At 44.6% G+C, this 20421-nt stretch overlaps 1 protein-coding gene across 10 annotated transcripts in view; it reads left to right on the forward strand.

Annotated features, from left to right (window-relative positions):
* Positions 1 to 20421, forward strand: part of chd6 (chromodomain helicase DNA binding protein 6) — a 103152-nt gene that overhangs the window by 59975 nt on the left and 22756 nt on the right. For 6 of the 10 annotated variants that reach the window (XM_064965453.1, XM_064965452.1, XM_064965446.1 and 3 more), the window contains exons 24-35: positions 79 to 168; positions 275 to 378; positions 2449 to 2578; positions 2851 to 2935; positions 3032 to 3086; positions 3431 to 3740; positions 4168 to 4376; positions 5805 to 7808; positions 7990 to 8141; positions 16739 to 16957; positions 17115 to 17687; positions 17973 to 18161. In XM_064965453.1, the coding sequence (XP_064821525.1) occupies positions 79 to 168; positions 275 to 378; positions 2449 to 2578; positions 2851 to 2935; positions 3032 to 3086; positions 3431 to 3740; positions 4168 to 4376; positions 5805 to 7808; positions 7990 to 8141; positions 16739 to 16957; positions 17115 to 17687; positions 17973 to 18161 (4120 nt within the window). The remainder of the gene's footprint in view (positions 1 to 78; positions 169 to 274; positions 379 to 2448; positions 2579 to 2850; positions 2936 to 3031; positions 3087 to 3430; positions 3741 to 4167; positions 4377 to 5804; positions 7809 to 7989; positions 8142 to 16738; positions 16958 to 17114; positions 17688 to 17972; positions 18162 to 20421) is intronic. The other 4 variants (XM_064965449.1, XM_064965456.1, XM_064965450.1 and 1 more) reach the window with 3 other exon arrangements.

Consider the following 20421-nt stretch of genomic DNA (forward strand, 5'->3'; position numbering starts at 1 on the left):
CTAAGTGGTTTGGTGTTTTATTGAAAAAGAGACTGATGACTGGTCTATGTGTTGTGTTATGTGCCTTGTTGTGCCAAGGGTACTTCTGAGGGTGAGGATGCTGTACTACCTGAAGGCGGAGGTCCTGGGAGAGGCTGCTGCCCAGTTCCTGGAGGGTATTCCTGCCAGGTACAAAGTGCACCACGAGGGCACCCATTAATCATACCACCTACTTTTCTAGGTCCGGGAAACCAGACTAAAGTTAATGGCTGATTTGTGTGTGTGATCTGTGCAGTAAACTGGAGGTGGCACTGCCTGACATCGACTACATCGAGATCCCAGCAGGCTGGTGGGATGCAGAGGCAGATAAGTCTCTCCTCATAGGGGTACACAAACACGGTAATCCTCTAGTCTAGGGTCTCCTGTTTGTCAGACCCTCATGGCTCTTACTATACAATCCAATTTTATGTACATTGAACCAAAATAGAAATGCAACATGTAACAATTTTAAAGATTTTACTGAGTTACAGTTCATAAAGAAATAAGTCAATTGAAATAAATTCATTAGGCCCTAATCTATGGATTTCACGACTGTGAATAAAGATATGCATGTGTTGGTCACAGATACCTTAAAAATAAAATAAAGGTAGGGGCGTGAAAACCAGTCCGTATCTGGTGTGACCACCATTTGCCTCATGCAGTGCGACATATCTCCTTCGCATAGAGTTGATCAGGCTGTTGATTGTGGCCTGTGGAATGTTGTCAACTCTTCAATGTCTGTGCGAAGTTGTTGGATATTGCCGGGAACTGGAACACGCTGTCGTACACGTCGATCCAGACAGCATCTAAAACATGCTCAGTGGGTGACATGTCTGGTGGTTATGCAGGCCATGGAGAAACTGGGACATTTTCAGCTTCCAGGAATTGTGTACAGATCCTTGCAACGTGGGGCTGTGCATTATCATGCTGACACGAGATAATGGTGGCGGATGAATGGCATGATAATGGGCCTCAGGATCTCGTCAGGTATTGCTAAATTCAAATTGCAATCAATAAAATACAATTGTAGCTTTTGCCTGCCCATACCATAACCCCACTGCCACCATGGGGCACTCTGTTCACAATGTTGACATCAGAAAACCGCACGCTGTCTGCCATCTGCCCGGTACAGTTGATACCTGGATTCATTCGTGAAGAGCACACTTCTCCAGCTTGCCAGTGAGCATTTGCCCACCGAAGTCGGTTACAACGCTGAACTGCAGTCAGGTCAAGAGCCTGGTGAGGACGGCGTGCACAGATGAGCTACCCTGATACGGTTTTGACAGTGTGTAGAAATTCTTCAGTTGTGCAAACCCACAGTTTCATCAGCTGTCCGGGTGGCTGGTCTCAGACGATCCCGCTAGTGAAGAAGCCGGATGTGGAGGTCCTGGGCGTGGTCTGTGGTTGTGATGCCGGTTGGACGTACTGCCAAATTCTCGAAAACGACGTTGTGGTAGAATGTAACATTTTCATTCTCTGGCAAAAGCTCTGATGGACACTCCTGCAGTCAGCATGCCAATTGCACGCTCCCTCAAAACGTAAGACATCTGTGGCATTGTGTTGTGTGACAAAACTGCACATTTTAGAGTGGCCTTTTATTGTCTCCAATAAAAGGCCAGGTTCACCTATGTAATGATTATGCTGTTTAATGAGCTTCTTGATATGTCATACCTGTCAGTTGGATGGAAAAATACTCACTAACATGGAGGTAAACGAATTTGTGCACAAGCGTAAGCTTTTTGCGCGTATGGAACATTCATGGAATTTTTATTTCAGCTCATGAAACATGGGACCAACACTTTGCTTGTTGCATTTATATTTGGGGTCGGTGTATTTTATGTTCCAGTATATTGAAGTCATGGTTTAGCCATTTCAGAAGATCATACATCAACCTTGGTTCTAGAGAATTTCAGGGTGTGCAAGCTTTTTTGTTCGAGGACAACACTAAAACATCTTATTTAACTTATCAAGGTCCTGATGATCAGTGGATTAGAGTCCGCTTTTAAAGGCATGCTCCGGAACATTGGCGACTATGAAGTATTTTTTAAACCTCCCACTTTGGGCTGTGTGTCAATGTGTAAGTCGTACATGCATAATCTATGAGCAGAATTACTAGTTTGACAGTGACTGTTTTTCTGTAAGCTGTGCTTTTCCCTACATTTTCCCAAATTGGGCCAGCCCCCTAGCGATTGGAGTTCCAGCCAATGATCTTCAGCCCCTCGCCATTTGAGTGACAGCGTGCAAAATGCACACACAGCAGAGCGAGAGTAATGATGTGGTGCACATATGTGACGTAGCCTACCACATATCCCAGTTACTAGTCATTGATACATTGATTATACATTTTACATGAATAGTAGATTTAAGTCTAAAGCCACTGCCGTCATCACCATCGGCGCTCAGTAAACCTGGCACCTGGTGTCTCCTCAGGGTACGAGCGGTACAACGCCATGCGGGCCGACCCAGAGCTGTGTTTCTTGGAGAGGGTGGGCATGCCTGATGTCACAGCGCTCTCAGCCGAGCAGAGTGGAGGAGAGGTGATGGCTGACCTCACTGACAGGCAAGAACCACCTCCGCCTTACCGTAGGGCACAAGTCTTATTTGTAGGATGGCTTACAGTAATATGAACATCCGCAGTACCGAATCTCAGGTGCTGTGTACGAATGTGAATGTCAACCAATGTCTGCATGCCTCAAAATGTAATGTATCAGCAATACCTCAAATCTAGTTCCCCTAAATACGTCAATAAATCCTGCGTGGTCAAGCTGACTCTGGTGATGGAGTAAGTGATATCATTTTGTGGTCTTTATCTTAATTGTTGGTTCTTTTTAGTAATTGCAAAAGTGATGACGTGAAAGACGATCCTGAAAGCAAGCAAGAGGAGGGAGAGGAGGGAGTGGAAAGGGTTGATAATAAGGTATGGACTCTCGAGTGACTCAGCTAAATGAAAATTAAGGATTCGGTGTCTGAAAAGGTTGAGTTGTGAAGTTATCATTTATTTTTGCTCCAAAAGGATGAAACCAGCTCCAGCAATGATGCAATGGACAAGCATGACATTGTTGTTCAAGGTAAGTGTTCAGCTACCTTTGAACTTGTCTTTTTGAATAAAATGTCTTACAAACTGGAGAATCTGTGAATGCATATAGATTATCGGGGTTTTACCAACTCCAAGTTCCACCTCAATCATTTTCTGCAGGTAGGTTAATAGGTTAATATTCAAATAGATTGCCTTCAGGGGAAGTGTAATTTTGTCAAAACGTAGTTTTATTTCACCTAACATTCAGTCATAAAAGCATATGTTTAACTTCATAAAAAACAAGATTTCCCATCTCAAAAATGGCTATAAAAGTTACTATATAATGCATGTAAATATATGTAAACAAATCTTTGATCTGATTCTGTTACTTTCCAGACATAGGACACAGGGTCCAGGAGGGCTTTGGCCAGGAAGAATTGGGCCAGGAGGGCATGGAGCTGAAGGGTCGCCCTCTGTGGCCCGCCGGCCCTAATCTTACTGCCAGGCTGCGTCGCCTCATCACAGCTTACCAGCGCTTCATGCGGCGCGAGCCCCTGCGTCATGACTTCTTGCTGCCAGGGGCAAGCCCAGGACCGATGTCCTGGCAACTGGGGGAGGAGCTTAGGCACTGCACGGCAACCGCTGCCAAACCTGACCCTCTCTTCCTGGAGTGGCAGAGAAGGTGGGTGATGATGTCAGAGCAAAGGTGGGTGATGTCATTGATCCCCTACATTATGTGCTGCCTCGGTCCCGTTCCCTTTCGGTTCTTTGCCCCTTCTATGTTCACTGATCTGTAAGGCCTGGGTATATCTTAGCAACACAATGATGTCTCCAGCTAGCATTCCTATAAACTAACTTTCACATAGCATATCCTTCAAGATCTGTCAACACCTGCTAGGCAAGGGGATGAAATTGGACTGGTTCCTTGTTTGTGGCCCTAAAAAATTGTGCGTGTCAAAGACGATATAAAAAATAAAGTCAGAAATGGATTAAGAAATGTGACTTCAATGTGTGTTTCTGAAACCAGACTGCTTTTGGCTGAGAGACCCACAGCTGATGCCTTGGGCAGTCACATGGTCAGTGCATGTCCCCTTTATAAAAGGCTTATGGTAGGCCTGTTTTTTTATGAGCAGGTGGACACGGCGTGAGCAAGCAGATTTCTACCGCACCGTGTCGTCGTTCGGCGTGGTGTACGACCCGGAGAAGAAAACCTTTGACTGGAGTCAGTTCCGCTCCTTCGCCCGGCTGGAGAGGAAAACGGACGAGAGCCTGGAGAGATACTTCAGCAGCTTTGTGTCCATGTGCCGCACCGCCTGTAGATTGCCCCCCAGGAAGGACGAAGGTAACTACTCCACAGGAGGCAGAGCAAGAGAGCTTGCCCTTAAAGGTACAATAAGTAGGAATTTCATCCGCAAATGGACCCACATTTCTATAATATGTAAATAGTTTATTATTAGTGAATGCTAGGGTTGCAAAATACCGGTAGCTTTCCCAAAATCCCCAGGTTTTCCAAAAAATCAAGGAATATGCAGGAAATCAGTAATCATCAAACCAGAATTTTTTAACCCTAGGGAATGTCATAATGTAGTGTAATGTTGTTTTGTTAGATAACACTTTCTATTTGTTGAAATCTTTAATTTTTTAAAAGGCATTTTACATGTTGAGCTAATTGTTTGGTCAGAATCTAGCATGGAAACATGGGAATTTGTAGCTATGCTGACGTTGCCACTTAACCAGAGCTGTGCCAACCGTGGCAAAAGCCAATGTGATAACCTTTCTAGAACACTTGTGCTAAATAAACACTTGAAACTAAATAGACACTTGAAACTAAATAAATAATCCACTTGGAACCACAAAACATATTTTCTACATTCAAAATAGTGTAGTTAGACAAAGCAAGGAAATAATTACATGATGTTGTTTTATTGGTATTTGCAGCTGTTGTTGCTTAGTAGTGCATCCTGCAAGCTTCTACAACATTATACTCAACCTTTAACCTCTACAGGATCGCCCCCCCAAGGGATGGTTAAGCTAACCTAGGCTAATGTGATTAGCATGAGGTTGTAAGTAATCTAACTGCACTGTCCAATTTACAGTACAGTGAAAGAATACCATGCTAGTGTTTGAGGAGAGTGCACAATTATGAACTTGAAAACATATCAATAAGCCAATGATGCACATTTGGGCAGTCTTGATACAACATTTTCAACAGATATGCAATGTTTCATTGGATCAGTGTAAATCTTTGCACATACACTGCTGCCATCTAGTGGACAAAAATTGCACCTGGGCTGGAATAATACATTACAGCCTTACTCTTGCAATTCAAAGATGATTGTACAAAATAAACTGCATATTTTTTTCTTTATATATCTTTGACCAGATCTAATGTGTTATGTGCTCCTACATTTAATTTGACATTTCTACAAATGTCAGTGTTTCCTTTCAAATTGTATCAAGAATATGCATACCCTTGCTTCAGGTCCTGAGCTACAGGCAGTTAGATTTGGGCATGTCATTTTATGTGAACCTTTTTAAAAAGGAGCATGGATCCTTAAATTAGTCTCTGCCAAAGGAAGTTGTGTGAAAAGGATGCTTCACTTCATAGATTTGTTTGCGTATTTTAGCGGTGCTTTCGAAAGCATGGGGAAGATAGGTGGAGGTTAGTAGATTTATGACAGTATTATTTTTACAATAGTAGTGACATTACAATGGCATGATTTGAATGATACAATTATATGAAAGTAAGCCCTCTCCATCTGTCTGTCAGGGCCTCTGGACCACAATCTGTTTGTAGAGCCCATCACGGAGGAGCGAGCAGCACGCACTCTCTACCGCATCGAACTGCTGCGCAAGGTCAGAGAGCAGGTGCTGCGCCACCAGCTGCTGGGCCCACGGCTGCAACTGTGTCGGCCCAGCCTTTACCTGCCCGTGTGGTGGGAGTGTGGCAAACACGACCGCGACCTCCTGATTGGGGCAGCCCGCCACGGTCTTAGCCGCACCGACTACTACATCCTCAACGACCCGCAACTCTCCTTCCTGGAGGCCCACCGCAACTACGTCCAGAAGGAGAATCACAAGGGCTACCATCCTGGGGTGCACCACGCAGGCATGACACCCTTGCCCCACCACCACCCCTGCTGCCTGTACGAAACGGGCCTCGGCCAATGCCACTCTCCCCAGCCGCCGGAGTACCACCACCCAGCCACCCCCTCCTCCTCCTCGTCGATCCATGCCCATTCTCACCCGCACATCCACGTCCATGGTCACCCGCCAGAGATAGTGGGCACGGATCCCGGGGGCAGCCTAGGTATGGTGTCTGGGCCCAGGGAGAGCTTCCTGGACTGCCCCCCTCTGGATGAGTCCTTAGAGTTGGCCTCACTGCAGCAAGAGGGCCTGGCCTCAGATTCCCTCCATTGCAAGTCTGCCAAGGAGGCCTTCAACGGGTTCCCCTTCAACTCAGCGCAGGGTGGCCAGAGCATGCTCAACTCGTATGGTGTGCAGGGGGAGCTGAATGGCGAGCAGTCGACCGAAATGGACCCTATCATCTCGGGCAAGCTGCGCAGCGACGTGTTGGTGGGGGAGCAGGGCTCCTCTGAGGAGACGGGCCTCATGGCGCCCTCGCTGGAGCTGGACCAGGAGCTGCAGGCACCCTGGGAGAGCACGGACCACGCCGGCGCCGCAGACATTTTCAACGACGCTGACCCTATCCTGGGGGCGCCCACCCTTGAGACGGAGTTCCTGGACCCCGAAGAGCAGCCGGAAGATGGGGGAAGGGAGGACAGAGCAGGGGGAGTGCTTGATGACTGCCTGGGTATCCCCCCCTCCCGGAGCGACCCAGGGGAACCGCTACCCTCCAGTTTTATGCTGTTCAAGGACATCGGCGTGAGCGAGGAGGAGCCTGCTGAGGAGCACACCGACCTCTCCACAAGCTGCCCTTCACCCTACGTCCCCCCTCCGCCCCTGTCGCTGTCCCATATGACCTTGTACCCCCACCACCAGGGTGATGCCGAGGAGCCAGAGGAGAAGCTGAGCAACTCGGACGCCGTCGCCCACATGCCCAGCTCCAAGGAGAGAGAGGCAGAGGATGATGTGGACTTTGAGTTTGACAAAGAGATGTCTGTGGACAGTCTGTATCTGGTGGGGCCGGAGCAGGGCCTGGAAGCATCAGGTATATCATGCGAGGACTCTCACCAAGAGGAGCCCTTCGAGGGTGCCTGCGATGGGACGGGAATGGGATCTCCAGTAGAGTCATTTGAGGCTGCTCTAGAGGGGCCAAGGGAAGAGACTTTAGAAAGGGACATGGCCTTAGGGCCAGGGGAGGAGGGGCTTCTCGAAGGGCAGTTTGAAGAACCTCTGGAGATGTCAGCCATGGATCCCCAGGAAGAGGAACCAGTGGAGGGGCCTCTGGAAGACTCTTGTAAAGACCCAGCACCAGAAGAACCATTCGCAGGGCCATTGGAGGAACGTTACGACGTAGAACCAGAAGGGGCCTCCGAGGGGCCTGCCGAAGCAGAGAGCACTTTCAGCGAACACACACTACCCACTGTTGATGCAACAGACTCTCTGCCACCATCCCCCTCAGTCCCCATGTCCCAGCCTGAGCCACAGATCAAACTGGAGTTCCCTCTGGACCCAGAGAGCTCTGAGAGCAAGTCGGACATCCTGGAGCCTGACAGCACTGTCCTCACGCCCAAACTGGAGCAGACAAAGGGGCTGCTGGAAATGAAGGACGAGATCGAGGATAGGCCCCAAAAAAGGGGGAAAACTCCAGGTAACTTACAGCTAGACAGTTGTAAAGATTAAAATATGGTAATTAAATATGGTACAAATTGCTGTGGCTTTTTAGTTTTTTAGCAGTCTTTAAACATGTAGCATTGAAAATGACCTTTCCACGCACCTTCTCCGGATGCCCTGTAGTTGAGATCTTGTGTTATGTACTAACCACTCCACAGCTTCCGTGGTGGACAGCTATGTAGAGGTGGCACGGTTTGCAGCCCCCATGTCCATGTGTGAGATGCCTGACAGTCTGCAGGACGCGAGGGAGCCGACCATCGCCCAACTGCTGCAGGAGAAAGCCCTGTACTCCTTCTCTGAGTGGCCAAAGGTATAGTCCCAGGGAGTTGACCCGCAAACCACTTTTGAAAGCAGTTTGTTTTATGTTTGCCAAGGCAATCGGTTGTCACTGTCGGGTTAGCGTCAGCTGCAAAGCAAGAAGTAAACAAATATATATATTGATTTTTTAACTAATCCTATGCTTAACCATAGCCTTAACCTCATGCTAAACCCTAACCAAAAAGCAGATTTTCTTAATCATACATTTTCACGATATGTTGCCAATTTTGACAGCTAGGCCATCAAATCAATCAAATTTTATTTGTTGCATGCTTTGTAAACAACGGGTTTAAACTAACAGTGAAATGCTTACTTAGGGGTCCTTTTCCAACAATACAAATATTTTTTTATTTAAAAAAATAGAAATCTTGACACAAGGAAGAAATACACAGTGAATAACAATAGTGGTGAGTGGCACAGCGGTCTAAGGCACTGCATGTCAGTACTACATGCCCTGGTTCGATTCCAGGCTGTATCACAACCGGCCGTGATTGGGAGTCTCATAGGGCGGCGCACAATTAGCCCAGCGTCGTCCAGGTTAGGGTTTGGCCGTGGTAGGCCAAAGAATTTATTCTTAAATGACTTGCCTAGTTAAATAAAGGTTAAAAAAAATGAGTAAATAAAAATAACATGGCTATATACAGGGAGTACCAGGTTGATGTTCAGGGGTACGAGTTAATTGAGGTAGAGAAGTACCAGGGATTCCGTTAGCCAGCAATTTGCGGCTTTTGGCCAAAAAAATTATAAATGAAAAGCCAATAAAATAAAACTGTTGCATGCCCCTCAAAAACATCCCATTGCAAAATAATGCTTTTTATTAATTGATGGAAAGGCTAGTCAATTTTTTTAAATTAAATTGGTCTGTGTGTATTTTCATTAGTCATCATCTTATTTATCAGTAGTCGTATCTTATTTATCCAACACAGCTATCACACGCGCACAGCATGCAGATTTTATTTTGAGTGGGATTTCTCCTGCAGCTCCTCAGCTGGTTGCTCCACGAGTAAAACATGTGCTTTTATAAGCCCAGTCATTGCTCAAACATTTCTAGATGCAATTGCATGTTAAAGACAGTTTTGGTGCACAATTAAAAAGAGCTGCTACTTTTATTTCTCAACTGGTAATTGAAGCACGTTTCCCATTTACCATTCAAGTGCAGGCAACAGGCTATCAGCATGTCACCTACCACTTTACAATGTGACCTGCAGGTAGTATGCATTTTGAAAACATACTTATTTGTTTGAAATACTTATTTGTTTGAAACCTGATGGCAATTGTTTTGGGGAAGCTTACAATTTATCCTACCATTTCTACCGTTTTGCGTGCCAGTTATGATTGTCATATGCACATTTTCGTTGAACAGTTTAATTTCCATAATGTTTTTGTTTCTCAAAAACATTGTCACGTGGTTAATAATAAAAATCTGAATTAAAATGATAGAAAAGTTCAAAGTCAACTAATGTGAGATCACCAGCCTCTGACATATGGAGACATTGGTACACCGTGATCCATTAGCGGCTAAAGAAATGAGCGCATTGAACTCATAGCTTTTAGGCCAATGTAGCAGTAGGCTTATAACTTCCATTGCTCTTTCATACCGAGGATTGGTGATCATCGAGGGGGAGATTGTTGGGGAAAAAAATCAAATAGCAAATTTCAAATAGAAACTAGAGTTTTAATATAGTGCCTTCAGAAAGTATTCATACTCCTTGACTTATTCCACATTTTGTTTTTACAGAATTAAATATGGATTTAATACGCACAATACCGCATAATGACAAAGTGAAAACATGCTTTTGGTATTGGGAGCAAATGTATTGAAACTGGCCAGCTGGGATGTCCTTGAGCCATCGCTCTCTAATGACTCCTTTTGGCGGCTGCATGCTGACTAGGCTCGCCAGGTGTACAGTATTTCCTCCGACACATTGGTGCAGCTGGCTTCCGAATTAAGCGAGCAGTGTGTCGAGAAGTAGTGTGGCATGGCGAGGTCATGTTTCGGGGGACGCAAGTCCTTCGCATCTCCCGAGTCCCATCGCTGCGACTCCCGTACGGACAAGACTGTAACTACCAATTGGGGAGAAAAGGGGGTAATAAATCAAATATTAAAAAATCTTTAAGCTGTGTCAAATTGGTTGTTGATCATTGCTAGACAACCATTTTCAGGTCTTGCCATAGATTTTCAAGTAGGTTTAAGTCAAAACTGTAACTCAGGAACATTCACTGTAAGCAACTTCACATCACATACGTCATCCAAGCGCACAACAGAAGAGTGTACTGTCTAGACTCGGTTTGATGTTTCTATGAAATTGTTTTGTTTTACCCCCTAGAGTCGATGTTCGCGCACCCGCAGAAATCTTATTAGTATAATTTAAAACATCCCCAGAAAAATCTGTTTAAGTGAGCGATTTGTTTTTTTGCATTGGATGTGTCTCAATCCGCCGATGTCACACTTCAAATGGCAAAATGATCCTTGGAATGACCTTAAAACAATTCCATATAGATTAGTAGAACCTCCCCCGACTTAGAACAGGGCTTGGACTGTTAAGGGTTAAATCATTTTGAATCATAGCTAGTTTTAATTGCTATGGATTCCACAATGCAGTTTGCCTTTACGGCTGGGACTGTACGTTTGTTCCGGATTCCTGTTGAGTACCAGTTAGCTGCTACCCGTCATGAAAACAGAGGAGGCCTATGCTAGCAGCGCGAGCTCACCTGTGTTTTTATCCACAGCTGGGCACATGCTTTAGGTGTGAAATAATTTCCACTTAATCACAAGATAAGGTGGAACTGAAAAGTGGACAGGGATTTGTCTGCCCTAAATGCAAGAGATCTTCCGGCTGCTCGCTCAGCTGAGAGAAAAGGATATCCTGCTTTCTAAGTACACCGACCTTGCCCAGGCAAACCAAATCTCCATTATAAATGCCTCCTATAGCAAAGCTGTCGATGAGTCGACGCCGTTGATCTTTTCCCAATCCAATGGACAGATGTTAAGCTCAACTCCACGGCCCATGGGAGACTGGATTTTCGCACGGCCCCGGGAGTCAGCACAGATCCTGGGAGTACGATTCCATCACGAGCACCATCATTGTGGGCAGCTCGATGGTGAGAGATTTTGGCCTGCCTACGGTCTGGACCGGCCAAGGTCCACTGTCACCCAGGAGCCTGTGTCCATGACATCAACTCCCTCCTGTATACAGTTCTGGCCAACTACTCCCGAGGCGGCAGGGTAGCCTAGTGGTTAGAGCATTGGACTGGTAACTGAAAGGTTGCAAGTTCAAATCCCCGAGCTAACAAGGTACAAACTCTGTCGTTCTGCCCCTGAACAGGCAGTTACCCCACGGTTCCTAGGCCGTCATTGAAAATAATAATTTGTTCTTAACTGACTTGCCTAGTAATATAATGGTACAAAAAAAATTATATATATTGACACCATTATCTCTCACGAGGGTAAAACAACCTTCGCTTTAGACAATCTGAGGGTGGACTATAACATTTTTTTTTTTAAACACTCGCAAGCACAGGGAAGAAAATAATTATCCCTTGCCCGCTATCGAAGTGGTTCGCAACGTTTCAGCCGACTCGTTTTCCTAAACGAGTACTGGGAAACTCTGCAACAACAAGAAAGTTGTCACAAAAGGAAACAGTGATTTTGCTGTGGGAGCAACCATTTCGCTACACCCGCTATAACATCTGCTAAATATGTGTATGTGACCAATCACATTTGATTTGATTTGAACATGCACTTTTTAAAAGAGACAGGATTCTCCCTAAACACAGGGGTTCCAGGATTATTTCCAGCAACATCGCAAGCTGTTTCAGAGACTAACGGACAGGGTCTGGTATTGCTCCAGTCCTCCCTCTCATCAGTAACATAGGACTTGGAAAGTATATCAACACCCATAGAAATGACACTATAGTTATTGTGGGTAACCTAATTTATGTTCCTCTAACTCCACCTTGTAGTGAGTTTATACAAACTGTCATATCCCACCATTGTGATAGATTGGAGACCGTCAGAAAACGTGGTTATAACATGAATAACTTGATTTGTTATTCCATTGGTTACCTTGAGGCAGATGCCCCAGGGGTGAAGATGGCACTTTTTAAATGCTATTTCTCTTGAATGACCTCGTTACTGAGCTCAAAGTTGGATTACATGTTTCTAACTGAAACATGTTTATCTTCAAACTTTAGGGGCGTACTTATTGAAAACCACCCTGGACTACAGCTTGTCCTTCTCCCATCTCCACATAGGAACGCTGGAGCTCTGTCAGTGACCATCAATTTCTTGGTCCCCTCCCTGACCAAGGCCCTTTCCCCCGACAACCAGCTCTAGGAAGAGTCTTGGTGGTTCCAAACTGCTTCCATTTAAGAATGATGGAGGCCACTGTGTTCTTGGAACTTTCATGCTGCAGAAATGTGTTTTGGTATCCTTCCACAGATCTGTGCCTCGACACCATCCTGTCTCGGAACTTGCTCTGACATGCATTGTCAACTGTGGGACCTTACATAGACAGGTGTGTGCCTTTCCAAATCATGTCCAATCAATTGAATTTACCACAGGTGGACTAATCAAGTTGTAGAAACATCTGAAGGATGATCAATGGAAACAGGATGCACCTGAGCTCAATTTCAAATCTCATAGCAAAGGGTCTGAATATTTATGCAAATAATGTTTAATGTATCTGGAACAAAGTGTGTGTGTGTGTGTGTGTGTGTGTGTGTGTGTGTGTGTGTGTGTGTGTGTGTGTGTGTGTGTGTGTGTGTGTGTGTGTGTGTGTGTGTGTGTGTGTGTGTGTGTGTGTGTGTGTGTGTGTGTGTGTGTGTGTAATGTAATGTAACAAAATGTGGGACAAGTCAAGAGGTCTGAATACTTTCCGAATGCACTGTATCTTTTATCTGATCACCACTGTGTATTTCTTACTGCCTTGTTAGCACAGGGTAATACTGAATGTATTATTAAGAAATGCCATCTTATCTCTGAGGTTGCTACAGATCTTGAGTGTATGAACAATACACCATCACATATTCTGCATTCCTCTTTCTTTTTATTTAGTTGATAAATGTAATACCAAATGAAGGGCAACCATTGATTGCCATAGCTCCAGTAATGTTGAAAAAGACCACATCCCGATGGAGAGCACCTTCGATGAGTGAAGAAACAAATCAGTTAAAGAGAAATTGCAGAAAGGCAGAGCAGAAGTAGAGAATGTCAAAGTCGCAGGTCCATTATGATATTCTGGCAATAGAAATGCCAGACGGGCTACTTTTTCTAACTTGATCACTAATAATGAAAATAATTTGAGAGTGCTATTCTCACCCATTGATGGCCTGATAAATCCTACCCCCGCAAACCTATGTGAACTTTCCTCTTTGAGGCATATTTCTGAAATAAGATTGCAAACATTAGGCAGGGTATCAGTCAAGCAAGAACTGAGACGTTTGATATGTGCCCTAACCTACCACGCAAAGATACTATGGAGTTATTTTCCCTGGTTGACACAGACATGCTCAGGAAAGTGATATCAAACTTAAGCCTTCTGCCTTCTCGATCCTATCCCCACCACAGTCTTCAAAAACAGTTTTTATCTGTCAGTTTTTATTCAAAACAGTCTTATTTGAAGAAATGCAAGCTATTGTTAATCACTCACTTAACCCGCTGCACTAAAAACTGCTATGGTGAAACTCCTTCTGAAGAAAAGTAATCTAGATTCTTAAGATTTTAGCAATTTTGGGCCAATCTCCAACCTTCCATTCTTAAGCAAAATTCTGGAGCAATTGGATTTCAAACAGCTAAATGTTTTCTAAGTGCCAACTGTATTTGAAAAATTCCAATCTGGTTTTCGTGCCCAGCTCAGAGACAGCCTTAGTGAAAGTGGAAAACAATCTTAGAGCCAACACATATGCCAAACAGCTCTCTGTCCTTGTACTCTTGGATTTAGGTGCTGCATTTGACTTTGTTGACCATGACAGACTGGAGAGGTGGGTCTCCGGTCCAGTTCTAAATTGGTTTAGGACCTATTTTACCAGTCAAATTTTTTGTCACGCATAGTGAACAAACACTACATGGCCAAAAGTATGTGAACACCTGCTTGTCGAACATCTCATTCCAAAATTGTGGACATTAACATGAAGCTGGTTGAGAAAATACCAAGAGTGGGCAAAGCTGTCATCAAGGCAAAGGGTGGCTACTTTGAAGAATCTAAAATGTATTTAGATTTGTTTAACAGTTTTTTGGTTACTACATGATTCCATTTGTGTTATTTCATAGGTTTGATGTCTTCACTATTATTCTACAATGTAGAAAATATATATTTTTTTTATGATCAAAGGGTAAACAATTCACACAATGAATGCGCAAGAATTGGCGGAAGACAGCGTAGCCATTCGGAGACAGACTCGCCTATCTTTGCCACACACCCCTCTGCTTCTTGTTTCTGAGTTTATTTTATTTTTCATTTCTACAGGGACATTGGACATTAATCAACATTTCAGTAAAAGTGCCGGTTTTAGCCAGCCGGCTTATTTTCAACTGCAGTCCCTGAGCAGGTTATTAAAAACAATTACAATAACAATACAGACGGGCAGTGAGCACACGCAGAGCAACATACTGTAAGACAAGCAAGACGTATCATGCAGACAGACCAACATAGCACAAAAGAAAGATTTTAAATTATACTCAATTATACTTCACCCATATTTTAGATCCTTTCCACTGAAAGCCGCAACTCAATAATCAGCTAAACCTATTGTGACCGGCTTGGAATTTCGTGATTTTAGGGTCAAGGCCATTTGGCCTTCAAGAGGTGCCCTATCTGCCCGGGCATCAAGGCCATTAACCAAAATAGCCGATTTTAAATTGATTTGAAAACCGAAAAACAGTAGCTATTCTGCCGTGTGTGCATTGCTGCTCTTATAATGTGAAGAAATAGCCTAATAGTTGTATCAACATTTTAAACTTAACTTTCTGATCTGTTGCATCAGCCTCATTGCTTTTAAAAGGTTTTTCGATGTACAGTGGTTGTATTAATTTGAGATCTATAGTGTTCCACAACTGTCCCAGAGTATGTTTGGAATATTTATTTCTCGCACAGACGGACAAGCTGACCAATAGAATAGGTCAACGTTTGTACTATTTTTTTTTTTACCTTTATTTTAATATGCAAGTCAGTTAAGAACAAAGTCTTATTTTCAATGATGGCCTAGGAACAGTGGGTTAACTGCCTGTTCAGGGGCAGAACGACAGATTTGTACCTTGTCAGCTCGGGGACTTGAACTTGCAACCTTTCAATTACTAGTCCAACACTCTAACCACTAGGCTACCCTGCCACCCCATGGGGGATAGTAGATTGACATAGTGCTTTTTCTGTTCGTTAGGCCTGCTCATCTTGTTAGGTAATGAAAAGTATATGTGGACAAATCTTTTAACATCTTCAATAAGCGCCTCGGGAATTCGATAAGGACACGCGCTGTTGCATCCCCGACGTGTCGGTCTTCTCCTTCAGAGCTGCTACGCCTGTGAGAAGGACCCAATCACGTGACGGGCATTTGCTAATAAGAATTGATATATCTGAGAGAGCCATTTAAGTGAGAGGGAACACTGGGCACTTTGGCCGCAAGGCATGCATTTTTTTTAGGGGGCATTACAGAAACCGGGAAATTTTAGGGCTGCTTATTGCTATGTGTGTTGCCCAAATTGCTGCCTTCCCAAATAGGCATAGTCCTACAAGTTTGTGATTTGAAACAAGCCATATCTCATTTTTAAAAGAAGCTAATGATCCTCGATTCCTCTGTAGCTAAGTTATTCTTTCTTTTGAAGTATTTGGAATTATTTTATTTATTTATGTATAGCCTGTAGTAATTATATAATTTTCACAAATGTATTTTATTTTCTTCCCTATTGGACCTGCAACTATGCCATTTCGTTCCTGTTCTATTTGGTTTTCATAGTAACTTTTTTGCGTTGTCCAGAAGCCAAAGGCACAATCCTAGTCAAAATAGCAACCCATCCTAGTGGTTGCATCTTTAGATTCCCCCTCTTTCTAAGTTTTCATCTCTGTCACATATGGAACCACTATCAGTTGCGCTGTTTAGAATGGTGTTTTCCTGCGAATTGCGTTTTGGCAAATGTTTGAAAATTATGCTTTATTGACTCCTTCATTACATGAGTTGCATGTTCTGTTAATATGCATTACCATAATCTAAATGTGATTTCTGTCAATCTGAGCACAATGGGTTATGCACCCAATGCATATGGGTATGCAAAATTTCTCAAATGGACGGTAAATTAATATCTTCCCGGTCACATCTGTCACCACATTTTCCTAATGGAAACCCTGTGATGTACATGCTGCTAGGGTTAAAGTAACTTAGCTTCATGCTAGATAATAGACTGCAGCAGGTGTGTGTGTGTGTGTGTGTGTGTGTGTGTGTGTGTGTGTGTGTGTGTGTGTGTGTGTGTGTGTGTGTGTGTGTGTGTGTGTGTGTGTGTGTGTGTGTGTGTGTGTGTGTGTGTGTGTGTGTGTGTGTCATATACTGGGAACCAGAGGAATGAGACATGGGGCTTTTTTGTGCAACTTTGCCTTGCAGGACCGGGTGATCATCAACCGCCTGGACAGTATATGTCACGCCATCTTGAAGGGGAAGTGGCCCTCGTCCAGCCAGCAGTATGACTCTCCCAGCTCTCTGGCAAACACCTGTGTGCCCAACAGTGTGCACCAGAGGGCTAGCTTCATCTCAACCAGGGTACAGCCATCCCAGAACCTTAACTTCAACATCCCAGCCCCTTCTGTCACCCGCCTGCCCAAGGTGACTATCCCATGTTCATGCTTTGTCCCTTTCTCACATCATAATTCATAACCATTGTTGTGGAAAATCTTCTTTGATGTTTTTGTGGATATTCACCTTTCTATTGTCAGTACTCGTTAATATTCTTCCATTGTTCTTCCATTTCCATGCTGTTCAGTACAAGCAAAGAGGTGCCGGAGAATGCAGCCCAGGAGGCTGGAGGTTGACATCCTTGCCTCTCTTGCAGGAGAGGCTGGTGGCGCCGCCCTATCTGCCCGAACTAAAGCGGGGTAGGCGGTCGTTTGAGTACGAGGGCGTGGTGCTCAGCAAGCAGTGCCACTCAGGGGAGAAGATGCCCCTAACGGTGCCGCACCGAGGCGGGGCGCTGCTGCTCAACGGCTGGCAGGAGGCGGCCATGGACCTCTCCAAGGCCGGGGATCTGGGCATTGGGGGCGAAGTGGCAGCCACTATAGACCACATAAGCCACCAGGTCCACCCTAGTTCCCACAAACTGCCTGCCTTGGGCGCCATGCAGAGTGTCATTCAGAATGCCATGCAGGGCTCGGTGGGAGTAGACATGGCCGGGATCCTGCAAGCAGGTCTTATCCACCCCGTCACCGGCCAAATCGTCAATGGCAACCTGAGGCGCGACGATGCCTTCATGCGCCGAAGGCGAGGCAGACGGAGAAACGTGGAGGCTGTCGACATGGGGTTCGTCAAGAGCAGAGGAATGCACGTGCCGGAACAACAGGTTTGCAAAGTCAGAAGTTCTTTTGTTTTTGTGAACAGCAAAAAGGACAGCTTAATGGTACTAGTTTTCTGCCCCTCCTGGTTTTGATGATAATTACTGTGGACCTCTTCCCCCTACCAAGTTCAGGGGGAAGGACAATAAAGTTGACTCTTGTGGTTTCGTGCTTGGAGGAGGCAAATCATGTGCATTGGTATGCAAGGTTGTGTCTCTAGAGCTTCATACTAGATTTGAGTGGTGAATCAAGGACATCTGATTATGAGTTTTCTCTCATTTTTTTCTCTACAGGGTAGGGTAGAAGTCATCAGCCATTCTGCGGTGTCGTCCACCTCCTCCCCACCGGAGTGCCCCCCGGGACCCTCCACACCCACCCAGCCAGAGGTGGTGGCCATCGACAGAGAGGCTGCCAACAAGGGCCTGATGGAATGGCTGCGGCAGAATCCTAACTACAACATGGAACTGCCCACTTTTGCACCGGTGAGTTGATCATTGTCAAAACAAAGTGTCTCCAGAAATCCAAGTTGGACGATTCCCTCTCCGTTGGAGGATTCCTGGAATCAAAGAGGGAATAAGCAGGTGGAGGGAACCCATATGTTTTCTGAAATTGTGAGAAAGTTCATGTTAAGAGGGTTCAACTCACCAGCGGCTAGGTTTTATAGTAAGAGAATATTGTTTGGTTTAGTTTATTAGGAACCCTATTAGCTACAGCTCATGCAGCAGCTCCACTTCCTGTGGTCCACATAAAACATACAAATAGATGAGAAAGTACAGAATAGTAATAGACAAGAACAACAGAAGATATTACATTTAAAACAATTTATTTGGAATTTTAATTAAATGAGAGACAATATTCAGACCCCTTCCCCTTTTCCACATTTTACAGCCTCATTTTTTTACTCATCAATATACACACAATACCCCATAAAGTGAAAATATATATATTTTTTTCCTAAATTATAAAAAATAGCAAACATACTTTTATTTAGGGCTCCAGAGTGGTGCAGCAGTCTAAGGCACTGCGAGAGGCATCACTACAGACCCTGGTTCGATTCCAGGCTGTATCACAACTGGCTGTGATTGGGAGTCCTATAGGGCTACGCACAATTGGCCCAGTGTCGTCCGGGTTTGGCTGGTAGGCTGTCATTAGGATTTGGCTGGTAGGCTGTCATTCTAAATAAGAATTGGTTCTTAACTGACTTGCCTAGTTAAATAAAGGTTAAATAAAATAAAAAATGTATTACATAAGTATTCAGACCCTTTGCTATGTGACTTGATATTGAGTTTTGGGGAATCCTGTTTCCATAGATTATCCTTGAGCTGTTTCTACAACTTGATTGGAGTCCATCTGTGGTAAATTCAATTAATTAGACGTGATTTGGAAAGGCACACACCTGTCTATATGAAGGTCCCACAGTTCACAGTACATGTCAGAGCAAAAACCAAGCCTTGAGGTCAAAGGAATTGTACATAGAGCTCCGAGACAGTATTGAGTCGAGCCACAGATCTGGGGAAGGGTATCAAAACATTTTGACAGCATCCCCAAGAACACAGTGGCCTCCATCATTCTTACATTGAAGAAGTTTTGAACCACCAAGACTCCTCCTAGAGCTGGCCACCCGGCCAAACAGAGTAAATGGGGGAGAAGGGCCTTGGTCAGGGAGGTGACCAAGAATCCGATGGTTACTCTGACAGAGCTCTGGAGTTCCTCTGTGGAGATGGGAGAACCTTCCAGAAGGACAACCATTTCCGCAGCACTCCACCAATCAGGCCTTTATGTTAGTGGCCAGACAGAAGTCACTCCTCAGTAAAAGGCACATGACAGCCCACTTGGAGTTTTCCAAAAGGCACCTAAAGGACTCTGGTCTGAATGCCAAATGTCACATCTGGAGGAAACCTGGCACCATCAGTGAAGCATGGTGGTGGCAGCATCATGCTGTGGGGATGTTTTTCAGCTACAGGGACTGGGAGACTAGTCAGGATCGAAGAAAAGATGAACAGAGCAAAGTACAGCGAGGTCCTTGATGAAAACCTGTTCCAGAGTGCTCAGGACCTCCACACTGGGGCAAGGGTTCACCTTCCAACAGGATAACAACCCTAAGCACACAACAAAGACAACGCCGGCGTGGCTTCGGGACAAGTCTTTGAATGTCATTGAGTGGCCCACCCAGAGCCCGGACTTCAACCCGATCAAGCATCTCTGGAGAGACCTGAAAATAGCTGTGCAGCGACGCTCCCCATTCAACCTGACAGAGCTTGAGAGGATCTGCAGAGAAAAATGGGAGAAACTCCAAATACAGGTGTGCCAAGCTTGGAGCGTCATGCCTGAGAAGATTCAAGGCTGCTTCAACAAAGTACTGAGTAAAGGGTCATTTTTTTAAATTAGTAATACATTTGCAACAATTCTAAAAACCTGTTTCTGCTTTGTCATAATGGGGTATTGTGTGTAAAAAAAATAATAATATTTTTTTAACCAATTTTAGAAGGAGGCTGTAACGTAACAAAATGTGGAAAAGTCGAGGGGTGTGAATACTTTCCGAAGGCATATGTACAGTACCAGTCAAAAGTTTGGACACACCTACTCATTCAAGGGTTTTTCTTTGTTTTTACTATTTTCTACATTGTTGAAACTATAACTTTTGGTGTGTGTGTGTGTGTGTGTGTGTGTGTGGTGTGTGTGAACACCTCTTCAAATTAGCGAAGTCGGCTATTACTGAAAAACTCTGACTTTCAACGTGGC

The sequence above is a fragment of the Oncorhynchus masou genome, chromosome 5 (genome assembly GCF_036934945.1).
Source record: "Oncorhynchus masou masou isolate Uvic2021 chromosome 5, UVic_Omas_1.1, whole genome shotgun sequence".
NCBI lineage: Eukaryota > Metazoa > Chordata > Actinopteri > Salmoniformes > Salmonidae > Oncorhynchus > Oncorhynchus masou.